Genomic DNA, 16,593 nt, shown 5'->3' on the forward strand with positions numbered 1-16,593 from the left:
CAGAATGGCGTCCCCTTGGCCCTAGGGACACCACCATGGGGACGGGAACATAAAGATTCTCGGCATGTGACCATGCTGCTCACCTGTCCCTTCTCAGCCAGCAGTTTCTCCAAGTCCTCAATTTTGGCCTGGCACCTCAGCAGATCAGCCTGCAGCTGCTCCCGAGTCTGGAACAGCGAGGACCGGGAAGTGAGTGAGTGGGTCACCTGGGGGCAGTCAGAGAACCCCAAGGATGGCCCGTGCCCACACGTGGCCTCCAACGTGGCTCTGAGGTCACCTACAAGCTTCTGACATAAAACTGCAAGGGATCAAAAGGTCACAAGAGCTGCCAGCTCTAACTGGGACTTCAGAAAAGGAAACAGAAGCCTGGAGAGGAAACCCGCTGCTTTCAGGGGATGAGGGAGCCAGAAACCACAGCGTCGGGGGCTGCCCCAGCTGTGGCCAGGTCCACGTTTGTTCATTCAGCAGTCACCGAACTGTCAATCGCTTAGCTGCCTACTTGGGTTTTTGTCACCTGCAGCAAGGACTAAAACCCAAAATGCTTCAAGGACCAGGCAAGTCATGTAAACCTGGGAAGCCGACTGAGCACAAGCAGGACCGCCGCCACCCAGCCAGCGATGCTATGTGGGGAACAGGAGCCAGGGACTGCTGCGGGATCTGCTCTCTCAGGGGAGTCTGGATTTCCCTGCGAAATCTCTGGACTAGGTGCCAGTGCACAGGTAAAGATAAAAAGCAACGCAGCGGAGCCACTCACCAGCTCACCCGCTCTGACTCAGGACAGACTGAGCTTCCCACTGTGTCCTGTCCCTACCAACCTGCTTCTGCTCCCCTGGGGCTTGGCTACCCCAGTGCCCTAGACCGCCATACCGCACCATCCCCCCACTCCCCAGCCCGCTCTGCAGCAGCCACTCCTCCTGCTTCTGCTTCCTATAAGAGGACCCAAACACACCCAGGTCCAGCGCACCCCTCTGGGACCCTCAAACTCCACTGGCGGGCTTCTCACTCCTGTTAGGGACCATGCACAGCCTCAGTTTCTTCATCTGAAGCTGAGACTGATCCCTCCCACCTTGAGGGCAAATGTGGGAGTGAAACAGACACAGGGCAGTGCTGGCCCAGTGTGTGCCTCTGAAGGGACATCAGTTCTCCATCTACGTGACTCCAGGGGGAGAAGGGACGGGGAGGAAGTTTTCAGAAGGCAGAGCACAGCCCAGTGCAGGGACTGGTGGCCGAGACCAAGGGGAGCTGGCTGTCCCCATCACTAATCCTCAGAGAAGCCTGAGGCCCTGAGCCCTGCAGGAGAGGAAGGGGTCTGCAGCCCTTTGGGCTGGCAGAGCCTGCGGCCTCCACCCGAGCTAAGGTCCTGACAGCACCGTCTGTCACCCAGGTGACAGGCGGGCAGCTCCAGGTGCTAGGGCCCCCACTGTCCCGCCAAGGATGAAGACAGTTCCAGGACAGTGCTGGCACAGAGGCTCCTCTGAATGCACGTCAGTCACCCCAGAACCCCTCCCCGTACCAGAGCCAGGGACACAACAGGATTGCACCCCAAGGATGCACAGCACCTGCCTTCTGCCCCAGCCAGCCCTCAGGGCAGGTACTCACCCGGGCCTCTCGCTCGGCATCCAGTGTCCCCCCAACCTGCTCCTGAAGCAGGGCATAGGCCCGCTGCAGAGCCTGGTACTCCCGGGTCAGCTGGCAGAACCTCAGGTCAGCCTCTTCTCTGGTTGTGGTCTTAACGCAACACAGAAGGAAAGTCAATCAACTGGGATTCGACATGGCTTTGCCAGAGTCAATGTGGACAAACTTGCGTCCACGTCACGACGGCCACAACTGCTGCCCACAAGTACTTAGTGAGCCGGTCAGCATCAGGAAGTGTAAGAGGACGCCTTCCCCACCAGCACCCTTCCCGGGAGCCCAAGCAGGGAGAAAGGGGTGGGGACCCTGGAGCCACCGGACTCCGGCATGAGGATTAAACTGTGAACCACGCTGACCCACGCGTCCCGCCTGGGAATTTCTCCTAAGCAGAGAGCCGCACAGGAGAACAGGGAGGCACATTCCACTGGGGCAGCATTCAGTTGTGCAGAACTGGAAACCTCATGAATGGCCAGGGGAGGGAGCCCCAAGATGCAGGAGACACACACATGTGAAGTCTCCATGAGGCAACGTGAAGGGAAGATGCAGAGTCGTGTATTCTGATGCTAAATGAAGCCCATTACATATCTTTGGCTGGAAAGGAAAAGCAAACCAAAAAGCCTGTGTCTGCTGACCCTGCCCAGGGTCACGTAAGAGGATGTCCACACAGGGGTCAGCGTGGGACCACAGCCCTGTCCAGAACCTGGGCAGCAGGCGCAGAGGACCACAGTGTCTCTAGCATGACCAAGTCCCCTCCCTGGACCACGAGGGCTGAGGCCGAGGGGCTACCAGGCAGGACACTGTCTTTCAGCATTCGAGGAGGCGTGCCAAGGGGCCCGCTGGAGTGGTGACATGATTCTCCTTAAGCTTTGACAGGAACGGCAGAGCAAAGAGGAGGCCATCCCTGGGAACAGATGTGACAGTGCCTACAGCACGTGCCAGGGTTTCCTGTGGCCTAATGGACTCAATGGAGAAAGCCAGCCTGGATTTCATTCTAAAAGGCCACCAAGCAGGGGAACTCCAGCTCTGAGTCTACAGAGGCAGCTACCTGGAGTCCTGGGGTGGGGGTGCCTGGAGCTACAGTGCCCATCCCGCAGCTAGCAAGTGGCATGGGGTGGTCCTGGCACAGAGCTTGTGAGAGCCCAGAGGAGTTCCATGAGAGGCCACAGCAGCCACCTGTTCCTGGCATGGCCACTTATACACTGTTAAGCCCAAACGGAAGCTGCCCAGGGGATTAGGAAGGCACACTTCTGAGTGTCGGGGGGCGGTGTGACTTTGGGGGTCTGTGTCTGCTCCCTGGCCCCTCCTCTCTGGCACTGCTCCCCTGCTCCACGGTCACCATGAACTTAGCAGCTTGACTTCTCCACATCAGTCCACTACGATACTCCTGACCACAGAACCCTGAGCCAAGCCTCCCCTCCTGTAAGTGGTGGGTCGGGTATGGTGTCCCACTGACAGGACAGCTGGCTGAGACAGCCACCCTTGCCTTACCAAGGTCCTGGTCTAGGGAAGTCACCAGGTGTGACCACTGGTGTCACCGGAAGACCCAGAAACCACAGGATTTGATGTGGTGCTCCTAGGGGGATTCAGCTGGGGGTGGGGAGGAGAGAGAAGGCAGTGTTCGGTGCCCCCAGGGATGCATCTCAACCTCCCCCAGGGGGCTGTGACCAACTCGGCACGACGGTCAGGAAAGGGGGTGATGGGAACCCCAGGAGACACGGGGCTTCCACAGTGTCTCCCTGATTCTCCCTGCTCGGCAGTGTTCGAGTTTTCTGCGACAGTGATGCTCCATCTTTGTACTCAAAAAGGCGAGGGTGCTCTTCCAGCAGGGCTGTGTGTGTGTGTACACACATGTGTGAGAGTGCATGTGGGCAGATGTGGGGCTGGGGGCAAGGGGTGGGACAGCCACAGACAGCAAGCACACCAGGGCAGCACGGAGGTTGTCCCTGCTGACTGCGGCGCTGGTAGAGGCCCCGGGCCGCCCGCTGCCGGTCGTGTAAGGGTCGCCCATGCCAGAGGTGGGGGGGGGCACCACTTCCTGAGGGCTGCAGGGAGGAACCATGACTGGGGCTGAATTCCCAGAGCAGTGGCCAGATGAGGGACACAGGTGGTCATTCTATACATGCTGCGATCCGCTTACATCGTCCAGATCTTCCTCGGGGGTGGCCGGGGTCCTGTCGGTCCTGTCTGTGTTGTAGGATGTCTCCGACAATGTCTCAGAGTCCACGGACTCCTCATCAAATCCAAAAAATGTCTCCACAACATGCTTCTGTAAGAGGTGACAGGCAGGAAGTCAGGCACAGCCTAAGACTCCGCTGTCACTGTCGCCCTGGGGCAGTGGGCACTGGCTTGGACCTGAGCCATGAGGTTACCCCTTCACCCCAAGTGGCTGGCGGCTTAGTAAGTGCCAGGTGGGAAGGACGGGGCACAGCCCAGGCTCCTCTGCACCCAGCTCCTTCCGGAGCCCCGCCTCTCTGCCCCACACCCACAGAGGAGTCCGGCACTTGGGATGCCAAGCAGGCACACAGCCAGCAGATGTCTGGCTCTGCAGAGGGGAATGTGGGTGCACAGGGACGACCAGGGCTGGGCGAGGCCCTCTGAGAGCCCCCCATGCCACCTGCACCAGGATGCAGGCCCAGGAACGAGTGTGACATGTCCTCCCCTGGACATCACCAGTCACACTGCACTTCAGCCCCTGGGCTGCAGACAGCGCCTGGCAGTCAGCAGACCCAGGCCGCCTGTCTCTTCTCTTTCCAGGAGCCCTGGGAGGACCGTGATCTGCTGTCACCATCAACAGATGCCACTCCTGAGCAAGGGGCAGACCCGCAGGCCATCACAGGCCCATGCGGGCTCTCGACAGCTCCTCCAGGGCCCCAGGGACCTGTGGAGGGCAGGATGCACCCCCACCATGAAATTGAGGGCTCCTCCCAGCTGGGACTATCTGCAGTCACAGCAAAATGACACTGAGGCCACCAGCAACAATGCCACTGGGAAATAACCCCCACTGCACTGCCCTCCTGCTCACTGCCTTCCGGGTTTAATTATGTGGGGCACCTGCCTGCCTTGAACCCCAAACCCAGGTGTCAGTGATGCCAGCAGCATAGGGTCTCGGTGGGCAGTTATAAAGCCCCAGATCTGTTTCGCCGCCACTCCAGCTGTGTCTGTGGAGTCCTCTCAGGCGCTCAGGCACACAGCCCAGCTGGGCACCCCACTCCCCTGTGCCTGTCCCCCAGCCTTCAGCCCAGCACCGACTTCACCCAATCCGACCCCCTGGTGGCACTGCAGCACCCTAGGGTGAAGCCAGTGTCCCCACCAGGTGTGAACGGTCACCAAGGCCCCTCTCCTCCTCAGCCCAGAGCTCACCTGACCCTGACCCTCGCACACACAGCTCTGGGCTCCAGGTTCCTGGATTTTTTTTGGGCAGCGGCCAGGCCAACCTTACTTCTCTTAAACAGCAATGACTGCCTCTGGGGACATCTGTTTGCTTCTGCACCCACCAGACAGAGAGCCCTGCCTGACCCCACCCAAGGGGCCCCCAGAGGCATCCTCAGGTCACTGGCTTCCAAACAACTAGGATGCCACAGGGCCAGGCTGTGACTGCCTCGGCCAGCATCATAGACTGTCCTGGGGACACATGGCTGCTCACTACAGCTACTGGGACCCCAGGGTGCTGCTGGCTAAGTCCTCACCGCCAAGCCCAACGCTGGACATTCGCTGCTGCCGCTGCGCTGCTGCTGGGGTTCTGCAGCAGAGCCACACTCATCAGCAGCCCGAGTCAGACCCCAGAGGAGCCACAGCATGCCCACTGCTCTCTAAGACCCAACCACAGCTCCGGGCCATCCTGAGGGTGAACCCCATACGCATACAGGACAGGCAGTGCCCTGCGCCCCACAATGCCTGGAGAATCCAGCCCCACGGTCCCTGAGATTCCCTTGGCAGTGAGAGGGGAGGCAGAGCCCAGCTCCCAGCCGCAAGGACAGGGCCTGCATGCCTCCGATACGGGCTCCTCCACCTAAGAGAGGGGAGCCTGCTGTGACTGATCTGCTCCTGGTTTCAATGGTACCAAACAAGCCCCTCAGCCTGGCACCAATGAGGATACGGTGCTGTCTCTGAAGACGATGCGGCCTGCTCCATGCTGCTCTGCCCCGGTCTACAGGGAAGAACCCACACCCGCTCCTGAGGGCGCAGGAAGACCACCGGAGGACACTGCTTCTTGAGTGCCTGATACAGAACAGGCTTTGCAAAGACGCAGAGCACCTAAATTTCTGGGTCTCAATTATCCTAACCTCGTGGGCATTTCCTCTGACACTGTAAAGCACGGATGCCCACTGTTTGCTCATTCAGAGCACATCTACTATGTTAAAAGGGAGGCTGAGGCAGGAGGTTTTCAGGTTTAAGCCTGGGCAACTTAGCAACCTAGTGAGACTCTGCCTCAAAATAAGAAACAAAAAACAGGCTGGGGGGTGTAGCTCAGTGCAAAAGGCCCTGGGTTCAACACAGTGATTTATGTGCAGTAATTTATATCCTTACAGCCCAAGTCTTGTTCTCCTTACAAACAAATTGGACTTTAAAATGTAATCTGGGCACAAATGACCGCAAAGCGAGCCCTGACACAGGGCCCCCCAGCCCCCCAGCCCCCCAGCCGCCTACCTTCATGCCTGTAGGTCATCTCCTGGCAGCCCGAGAAGTAGAGGCACACCAGGGCGCAGAGGCAGAGGAAGAAGGAGAAGTAGAGCACGAACAGGACATACGCCATGGGCAGCCGCACAGCTCAGCAGTGAGCCCCAGGCTCCGCACCCACCCCAACCCCTCCTGTGCCCTGCTGGGACCCTCAGGCTACCGGGGCTTGGACCCAGGACACTGGGAAGATGCAACCTTGGCAGAAGGAAGGTTCAGCGGCAGAGCAGGTCCCAGATGCCGGTGACACCACTGAGGCTGGGGAGGCAGCGGTCTCCAGGCAGGCCTGGCGTGTGTACGTCACAGGGGACAGCATCCCTGCCAGCCTGTCCCTGGGGTCTTTCCTCCCAGGCTCAGCCTCTAAGCCCAGAGCCGTTGCCAACACCACGGCACAGGCTTGGGGTCCCTGGACAGCTGCAGGGCCCCAGGGACAGCAGTAGCATTAGCAACAAGGCAAGAGCCCCGGAAAGGAGACGCCTCCTTCCTGGACTCTGGGAGGGGTCCCTGATGACCGCCACCTGCCCCATGAGCCTCATTCATGGGCTCCCTGGCAATCCTTTCTCCAGGACTCATCCACCGTCTGTGCAGCCAGAAATAAGCTGCTGTCTAGGGGAAACGGCAGCTTGGAGTGAGACCCAAGTCCTAGAGTCCTCTGCCCAGTGAGCACCCAGGAAAGTCCTACATTTAGTGAACAGGTTCTGCCAGGCATGAAATCAAAATCCAAGGCCCTGGCACACGGTACCAGAAAAATCAGCCAACTTTTACATAAAAGAGTAAAACGTCTATACTTTCTTGACAGACACCACGGCCAACAATAAGACAACAGTCAGCCAGGCACAGTGGCCTATGCCTATAGTCCTAGGTACTCCAGAGGCTGAGGCAGGAGGACGCAGGTTTGAGGCCAGCCCAGGCAATTTATCAAGACTATGTTTTGGGTGTAGCTCAGTGGAAGAGTGCTTTCCCAGCACGTACAAGGCCAGAGTTCAACGCCCAGGACTACACGCGCGCGCACAAACACACATACACACCTGCTTAGATCCCACCTCTGCCGACCACCAAAAGGGAGAACTGGGCAAGGCAACACTGTTCTTCCTAATCTTGTTGTCTTGGGAGATCCCTAGCAACCGTAACCCTTTCCTGACTTTGTAATCGCGTTCTTGCCCCTGTAACCACAACAGCCTAGCTGAACCTAATTGTGCCAACAAGCCTTGTGGTCACTACTTGCTCGTGTAACTGATGGTCAGAATCTAGCCCTGTAACTGATGATCTCACGCTGCCAGCTGATCGGAAGCACCGCCAGGCTGCCTGGTCCCCTGTGCCACCCCTGCGGATGCCTTCTCTAATGCTGGCTCACAGACCCTGGGCTGCCTGGCTGTTGGAGGTTATTCTGCCAGGACCAGTGTGTAAACTAAAGCTGTTCACTGCCTCCTGACGCCCTCGGGTGTTGTTCCTTTCCTGGACTCAGCTCTGCATCAATACCACCAGAGCCCACTGTGTCCAGCTTCAGGCCCTGGCCAGCTCGGAGGAGGCAGGGTGTCTGCAGCACCCTCTGCTTCTCCTGGCACTGAAGCCAGACTGTGCCAGGCTCCAGCCTGCTCCTGGGCAGAGGTGAATGGGGCCCCCATCTGGCTCCCTACCCCCTTACTCGCTCATCTGCCCACTGCATCCACTCAGCTTGCCCCGGTGCCGAGCCCCGCAGGCAGTGGGTGCAGACATGGACGTGGTGCTGCTATCCAGCTCATCATCTGGCTGGAAGTGAGCCGGTCCTGAAGGAGCAGGGCGCGCACAGCCTCCTGTATGTGCAAGGGACCCACAAAGTGCAGGGTACCACACCTGCAGGAGGGGAGGGGGCAGCCTCAACAGCCCCGGAGGACTGACATGCAAGCCCAGGGCACAGACGACCCAAGGGCCACTCCCGCAGGCCCGGCACAAGGCTGCACTTAGCAGGAACAAGGCAGGGAAATGGCTACACTGAACCTTGGGAAAGAGGATCAGGAAGAGGCTGGAGGCCCAGGATGCCGGGAGCTGCCTCAGGACGGTTCAGGGCAGACGCCCAGGTGGGCGTCTCTCACTGAGATGGCTTCCCCCAAAGTGGCATCCTGTTCACATGCATTTCTCAGGGACAGCCGTGCTCTCATCCCCCTGGGGCTCTCTGGGGACACCTACACTGTGCTGGGCAGTGAATGGGCAGGGAGGTAGGAAAGGCAGCCTGCCCCCACCCTGGGTACCCACAGATGTGCACCCCCTGTCAGATTCTCTGCCCGTCAATATGCTCAGAAGTCAGGAAACGGGGACAAAGAGGCTTTTCATCCCAGGGCCCAGGTATCCGTCAGCTGAACTGCTTGGGACTCAAATTTCAGAGTTTCCCAGATTTTAGAATACATGTATACATTTTACCAATTTTGTGCCTGTAACCTAGAAATCCCAAAATCCCAAACCCGAAACTTTCTGAGCATTCTGTCAGTGTTCAAAGACTTTTGAATTTCTTTTTTTTTTTTTTTTTTTTTTTGTCTTTTTGAGACGTCTCACTATGCAGTTCAGGCTGGCCTTAAGCCCACTTTGTAGCCCAGGCTGATCTCGAACTCACAAAGATCCTCCTGCCTCAGCCTCCCAAGTGCTGGGATTACAGGCGTGAGCCACCACACCCGGCTTATTCTTTTTTTTTTTTTTTTTTTTTTGGTACCAGGGATTGAACTCACAACCTTGCGCTTGCCAGGCGACTTTTGGATTTCAAATTCTGGGCCCTTGGGTTAGGGATTCGCTTCCTGTGTAAGTTTGAAAAATAAAGTCATAGCTCAACAATAGGTTTCCTGAAAACCCCACCCAGAAGACTCATGGGGTGAATAATGCCAAGCAAATCTCGTCAAGGGGACAAGCTAGCAGACGCCTTTAGATATTAATACCTGTCCCACGGAGAAAATAAACCTGATACAACAGACAGGAGCACAAAACGATGCGATGCTCCCGGGAAGGCAGCAGGGGGCGCACGAGACCCAGTCAAAGCCTTTCACCGCGGCTCCACTCCCCAGCCGCGGGGAACTCCTGCGGACACAGCTCTCTGCACAAAGAAGCTTTGCTCTGGTGACACTGATACAAGCAGGAAGTCCAGCAACTGGGGAAAGGGGAACTAAGTAACAGCACTGGCACCGCTGCTGAATGAAATGCTCGGCAGTCAGGGAATAAAATGGAACTAGCCCAGAAGGCAGGGGCACATTTTTTGCATTATTCATAACCCCAACCAGCTAGAGGCCACACCCCCACGAACCGAGGGAGGCGGGGAAGAGCATGGCCACTCTACAGGTCACACACCGGTACAGGCTTCCAGGTGTGATAGCCGCACACGCCGGGTAAGTGCTCGCACATAACAGCCGAGGCGGGTTCTGCGGTCACAACTGGGGGTACGCATTCAGAGGTCAGGTCACTTTTATTTCCCAGGTCTTCTGAAAACTGGAGCTATCATTTCCGTAAGAAACATGCATGTTGGATTTGGGATTTAGCTCAGTGGCACAAGCGCCTGCCTAGCAAGCTCGAGCTGGTGAGTTTGATCCCCAGTCCCACAAAAGAAAGGAAAAGAAAAATGTATGTTGGATCAAAAACAAGCTTTCCCCAAACTACTCCCCCTCCAGAGTTTCTAAGATCAGGCCGCAGAGTTACACCTTGCTCCACCGGGCCCGGTGGTGAACGAACGCTTGGGCCCTCGTCATAGACTGGAACTTGGACCTTGGCCCTGCCCACCTACTGTTTCTCTTTGACCTGCTTCTGTATTTATCTGCAAGGTTTCTCTTGAACTGTAAAATGGGGAAATTAACACCAATCTCACGGGGTGGCTGTGGGGATTAGATTAGACTAGACACCACTCACCTGTGTGTCCAGGACTCAGCTAACGAATCAATGCACCCAGACCCCTCTTAGCAGCACAGACCCCAGGATGTGCGCCCTGCAGGCCACATCTGGCTCCCAGATTCATCTGATTTGCCCCACAAACGCGGAATTTGGCCTCTAGTTTTATAGGTGTCTCACACCACGTAAGGTGCCGCAGACTGAGCTGTGTCCCCCAAAGAAGGTATGAAGATGTCCTCAGCCTCGCGTGGCAGGATGTGACCTTGTTTGGAAACAGGGTCCCTGCAGATGTAATTACCGAATTAACAGGTCACCCCTGAGGAGGGTGGTGGTTCCTAGCCCAATCTGCCTAGTGACCATGTGAAGGTGGTCATGTGAAGACGGAGACCCACGGGGGAAGCCACGTGAGGACAGAGGCAGAGATCAGAGTGACGCAGACCCAAGGCAAGAGAGGTCAGAATCGCTAAGAAGAGGCGACAGAGTCCCCGAAGGTGGGGAGCACGGGTGTGCCAAAACTCTAGACCTCTGACTTCCAGCCTCTGTAACACAAAATGACACACTGCTGCTGCGCCAAGTGACCCCTTCGTGGCACTCTGGAAGACAGCCCAGGAAACAAGACTGAGGACTGATACCTGTGGGATGTCTGACACTGCCTGGTCCACCTTCTTTTGCTTTTGCAGTCCCAGAGATTGAACCCAAGGCCTGTGTAGTGAGCTATGACTCAATCCTTTTCAATTCAATTTAATTTTTTTGAAACAAGGTTTCACTAAATTGCTGCATTATCCAGGCTGGGATCATACTTGTGATCCTCCTGCCTCAGCCTCCCAGAGTGCCTGACCTGATCCTGTTTCTTATACCAACCAGCGTGCTGGGCCAGTCAGACACAGTCCCCTCTGCTCCCTACTGTCGCCCTAGGCCAAGCCACATGGCTTTGGCCATTCCCACCACCCCTGCGCTGTTCTGCCTAAGGAGGGCTCTGCTGTAACTCCGTCCCTAAAAGAGGGTGAAACAGGCCCCGTTCCACAGAAGGCAGGGGTCCGAGTCTCTCGGACATGGAGAGCAGGTTTCTAGGGTTAGTGAGAAGCTTGCCCCTCTTTCCAAGTCACTCCCGTCTCTGCAACGTGGGCAGCTGGATATCTGGGCGTCACAAGCCAGCTCTCTGCTCTGCCCACCATGACCTGCAGGTGCTGTCACCTTGGGGACAGAACCATGTTTTACAGGAGCACAGCACACTGCTGCATTATTCCAAGAAAAACACAAACCCAAGTTTTCAGCACAGGATGTTAGATGGTACAGGCCGAGCCTGCGTGTCCTTTAAATCCCTCAAAAGCTCTGAGAATTTGTTTTTCATTTTGAATGACTACACCCAGAGGCCTAAGTACAGAATTCCATCAGTAAGTCCTCCACGAATAAATTACCATACACGGGTCACATCACACGGCCATGACTGACGCTGCTTAGGGAGGTAGTAACGCAGGCCCCACCGAGCATGGCTTGCACCTGCCCTCCCAATGCCAGCCGCATAGTCCATGATGTAGCCCCAGGACAGGGCAGGGGACGCCCCGAGCTCACCTTGGGTGGCTTCAGGCTTTTCCCTCGATGCTTCTTGGAGCGCAACAGCCGTTCTCTCTCCTGCAAGGAAACACAGTCTGCTCCTGTCACAGCCAGCAAGCATCGGACCCCCAGAGACCCCAGGGCCACCACGGCTTCCTGTGTGCACCAGCACAGACAGGCAAACAAATGACACCATTGTCATAACTGAGCTGAGGGACTAGCCATGTACACAAGTTCTGCTTGGGAAAGAGACCCAGCACTGCCCAATCCTGGCTTTTTTTCTGGGGTCACTGAGCAGTGGGGATTGCATACTGGCTCCATGGTGCCAGCGGCAGAGTGGGGACATCTACAGCTTTCGCTGATAGAGCTGGGCTCAAACCCCCAGAGCTTCTGTCCACTCAGGGCACAGCTTCGTCTCCTATGCTCGGTTTCCTGCTGTGCCGAATGGGGTCAGAGCCTGCCTGCAGCACTGCTCTGAGGGAGGAATGAGACCGTGGTAGTCGGGCACCCCGTCCGTGGCCCTTGTGGGTAGGAAAGGCCCTGGAGCAGGAGCAGGGGCCAGCAGACACACCGTGCCAAGGAGGCCTGGGAGCTCCAACTCCTGCTGTGGGCTGCGGCACAGCAGGCAGGCGCTACACTCCGTCTTGGGCTCCGCCTTCCTGGTCTGACCACTGTTGTCTTTATGTTCCTGTCCTAGTTCAGGTTTATTATTCCTCGCCCGACTTCATCAGTACTGTAATGGGCCTGCTTTCTCATCCAAAACCACACCAGGTTTGTTTGTAATGAAGCAAAGACAGGTGGCTGCATGCACGGGTGGAACGAAGGGTAGAAGGAAGACGAGAAGGAAAAGAGGGAAGGAAGGAAGGAAGGAAGATAGGAGAGAGCAAGGAGGAAAGGGAGGAAGGGGAGAGGAAAGGAGGAGACGGGGAAAGAGGGAGGAAGCCAGGAGGGAAGGGAGGGAAGAGAAAAAAGGACTGAGGCCGAGGAGCAAGGCCAAGGGAGCCTCGCAATTACAGTGCAAGCCTTTCCCAGAATCCCAGCCTGCCTACGCTTCAGAACCCCCTGCACGTGATGGGAGCCACCGCAGGCCTCTGTGACAGGCAGAGCACGCCGGGCTCCTAAGACCCAGCCACGGCCCCTGCAAGTGCAGCCCAGCCGGGAGAAAAACACCCCAGCCACCGAGGGGGGCCCACTGCACCCCAGGGTCCCGGATCACACACGGCCTTAGCGAGCCCTCCATTTCCGGCCTGAGCACAAGGTTCCGGTGTGCAAGCTCACGCTCAGTCTCCAGCTTCTAAACTAAAAGCTAACCCGAAAGGAAGGAGAATTACAAGGCCTTTCAGGGCCAGGTTGTGCCCACTCCACAGAGACGCAATCAACAAAAGAACACTGCTGCTTAGGCCTGGCAAGGCAGAAACGCGTCACCATGGAAACGGTTCCCAGGCAGCAGCAGTGCAATTTAAAGCAGTGAGGCTGCTTTCTGATGGAATTAGGGGGACAGTGCATGTCTCTGTGAGGCTCCTAACAAGGCGATGCCTCATCCAAGTCCCAGGTCCCTGACGCCCACGCCCGATGCCTCGCATCACCTGGTGCCACCCGTGCTGAGGGCGACATACCAGCGAGAGGTCTTCGATGACGTGCTGCTGCTCCAGCACCTGGAGTCTCAGGAACTCAATCTCCTGCTCGTCCCTCGTCAGGCTGAGGTCGGTCAGGGATGTGTGGCGCTTCAGAGAGGCCTGGGCCGACAGCTTCTCTTTCTGCAGCCAAAGGGAGAGATCACACGTCCAAGAGAGGCAGGGACAGCCCTGGACGGGCTTGAGGGCACAGGGAGCGAATGACGCGTCATGGCAGCCACCAGGCCACCAGGCTGGGGCTGCAGCCAAACTCAAACCTGCAAAGGATGCTCTCTGTTTGGAGCTCCGAAAGGTGGCAGGAAGGTGGGAGGTGAGGTACTCACACAGCAGTGACCACACACTCACACCTGGGTCTGCCGCAGCACGGAGGAACGGCCTTGACTCTCCGAGCCTCAGTCCTCTGGGCTCTGAAATGGGTGGGTGTGCTGCTAGACAGACTAACCTGAGACCACCTTCTAACCTGCTGTGGCCAGAGTCCAGCTGCGCTGCTGGAGGAGGAATGCCCTCCTGCACAGCACACAGGGCAGGAGCTGGGGTGACTTCCCAGCCCTGGGAGCAGCCTTTACTGCCACTCCTCGTGGGGAGGGAGCACGGGGACTGAGCCGGCGCAGCCCCTCACCATCTCCACATTCTCCCGCGTGAGGCTCTTGAGCTTCTCCTCCATCCGCTGGATGCTCTGCAGCAGGTCCTCGTTCTTCTTGTTCATCCGCTTGTTTTTCTCCACGAGCGGCTTCAGCTGCACCTCTGTCTCTCGAGTGCGCTTCAGCTACAGCGGTGACAGACACGGGGTCAGGGGGTTGCTGGGCTCCGCCATCCAGGCGAGGGGATGGGGAGGACCCAGGGGCTCAGGCCACCCCTGGTGAGCGGCTATGCTGTGTCCGCCCATCTACCTTGTCCCCTGCCCAGGCACGACTCCCAGAGGTCACAGGTCACACAGAGCCCCTGGTTCCTCCCGCCTGCCCTGCCACTGTCCCCTGGATAAAGGATGCTGAAGCTCAACACTGGTCAGAACACACTGTGGGCCCAGCCAGCCAGGCTCAGAGCTGGGCATGGGGCTGGCACAGCCATCACCATGCAGGGCCTGGGAGGACGTGACCCTGCGGTACACCAGGTGCCACCAGGGACAACTCCCCCACAGACCCATCTTGGCCATGGAGTCACCGCCTTCAGCCCCTGAAGACTTTGAAGCAGGAGGATTCTGCGGCCAGGATGGCCTTCCAGAACCATGGCTCTGACATGGAGGCCACACCGTCGAGCAGACCCTGAGAAACCATAGTGGCAGGGGAAGGGAAGAGGGCTCAGGCGGGAGCCATCCAACCAAAGAACCCTCTCCTCCTCTTAAGCAGCAGCCCTCGATGGGCTCATGTTTTAGCTGTGTGATCATAGTCAAACTCTTTGTCTCAGTTTCCTCCTTTGCAGAATGGGAGCCATGAGGACTCGCGCCACAGACCTGCAGAGAATTAAATGCACAGCGGCTGTCTCCATGGGCTTCTTTTAATGGACAGAAAACCAGGAAATAACGCCCACAGCACCGTGACAAGCACAGGCACAGTCACTGTGCACCAAGTCCTCGCTGTGAACTCAGACAGCCCTGGCCTGTCCAGCATTCTGTTGCTGGACCCCGCACAGAGACAGGAGAGAAGGATCCCACCCTCGGGAAGGACACCAGGGGAGCTGTTCACTCTGGTTGGGCTGCTGCAGCAGGCTTCAGGAGCAGACCTAACTCAGAGGACCCTACCCTGCGGGCCCCTGGATGACTGCCCCTCAGCAGCCAGTCAAGGCCTCAAAGGCTCCGACTCCCCTACCCGCGGCCTGTGGAAGTCTGATGCTGCCGCAGGCCCACTCTTTCCTCTGCAAGCAACCTCCCCACACCCTCAGCAGGGTCAGCCTTGTGCCACTGGCCCTTGTGTAGGGTCATGAGTCCCGGGCCGAGTTCCAGCACAGCGTGATTTCTCTCGGGGAGCAGGCTGAGCTGGTGCGCCAGCAGTCAGGCATGTCAAAGGCGCTGGCACCGAGCCACCAGCACCAGGCCTTCCTCCAGTGGAGCTGTTGTCACCTAAAGAACTACACTGCCGATTTGCGATTTTTCTAAGTACTGAAGAACACCCAGCTTAGAGCTCCCATCCTGGAAATGGGCCCAGGACCCTCCCCTCAAGATGGCCCTGAAGGAAAGGTGGACAACAGCCACGGTCCAAAGCAGCCTCGGGAGAAACCCACATTTGATCTCTCTCCTACATGCGGCTGAAATCCCAGGTGAGCCGGGAGGGACATGAGCAGGAGGGGGCAGCGCCACCTCAGTGCTAGGGACAGAGTCAGGGTGAAGTGGTCACAAAGAAAGTGACAGAACCAAGAATCGGACCCAGAGGACAGACCTCAGACCCCATCTGGGTCACATACTGTACATAAACACCTGAAGCCCTTGCTAAGGCACAAAGTGCACTGTGGGGCCCATGTCCCACTTCCAGGAATCTGCCCTGCGTAAATCAAGGTTCCAGTGGGCAAAGACAGACAGGTGTCCTCCAGGTGCATGGTGACAGCGGAGACACTGGCACAGCCCCTCATCAGGGGGGAGCAGCTGGGTGGGCACAGTGTGGTCCCGAGACGGACCCCCTGACAGCTGTGGGTGACAGAACTGGGGCAGGAAATGCTGAGGGCAGAGACGCCCACCTTCTAACCAGGAGGCCAAACCAAAAGGCCTCTGGGAGGGAGTCAATCTGTCTCCAGAGGACGCCTCAGTCTCCCTGGAGTCGCACCCGCGGTCTCAGGGTTGGCAGCTCACAGTGCTGGCAAACTCACTGCTCTCTTTTACACACCTGGGAATGGTTACTTCACACAATCTGTGTTTCCTAATCCACCCAGAAAATTACTATGCAGCTCATACTGGGGGGTCTCAAGGGTATTTAAGTGGAAAGTGGGAGCATATTAGACGTACAGTCTGATTAAAACTGTGTAAAATGCGCCTTTAAAACAATAAGGGTAGAGGTGGGTGCAGTGGTGCACCCCTGTAATCCAAGCACTCGGGAGGCTGAGGCAGAAGGACTGCTTTGAATTCGAGGCCACACTGGACTACACAGTCAGTTCAAGTACAGCCTGAACTGCACAGCAAGACCCTATCTCAAAAAAAAAAAAAAAAAGAAAAAGAAATACTAGCAACAAATCAGTTTATTTTGATGCTGTTAAAATTGTAAAGAAGTGCAACTTCTTAATGCTTCTTCTACATTTTAAACTATCCTGAAGGTATACGTCCCTTCATGATAAA

The 16,593-nt window shown here is 57.2% G+C and overlaps 2 protein-coding genes across 11 annotated transcripts in view; both read right to left on the reverse strand.

Moving 5' to 3' along the window:
• Positions 1-16,593, reverse strand: part of Jakmip1 (janus kinase and microtubule interacting protein 1) — a 109,086-nt gene that overhangs the window by 21,357 nt on the left and 71,136 nt on the right. For all 10 annotated transcript variants that reach the window (XM_063230195.1, XM_063230194.1, XM_063230193.1 and 7 more), the window contains 6 exons: positions 13,954-14,100; positions 13,317-13,457; positions 11,719-11,778; positions 3,770-3,898; positions 1,600-1,728; positions 84-167 (listed from right to left, as the gene is read on the reverse strand). In XM_063230195.1, coding sequence (XP_063086265.1) covers positions 84-167; positions 1,600-1,728; positions 3,770-3,898; positions 11,719-11,778; positions 13,317-13,457; positions 13,954-14,100 — 690 coding nt within the window. The remainder of the gene's footprint in view (positions 1-83; positions 168-1,599; positions 1,729-3,769; positions 3,899-11,718; positions 11,779-13,316; positions 13,458-13,953; positions 14,101-16,593) is intronic.
• On the reverse strand, positions 3,905-11,712 carry LOC134471409 (uncharacterized). The gene has a single exon (XM_063230200.1). The coding sequence runs from the start codon at positions 6,383-6,385 to the stop codon at positions 6,197-6,199; it is 189 nt and encodes a 62-aa protein (XP_063086270.1). The 5' UTR covers positions 6,386-11,712; the 3' UTR covers positions 3,905-6,196.

Source organism: Cavia porcellus, unplaced genomic scaffold (genome assembly GCF_034190915.1).
Source record: "Cavia porcellus strain 051 isolate PalLab524CR breed Dunkin Hartley unplaced genomic scaffold, mCavPor4.1 scaffold_18, whole genome shotgun sequence".
Classification (NCBI taxonomy): Eukaryota; Metazoa; Chordata; class Mammalia; order Rodentia; family Caviidae; genus Cavia; species Cavia porcellus.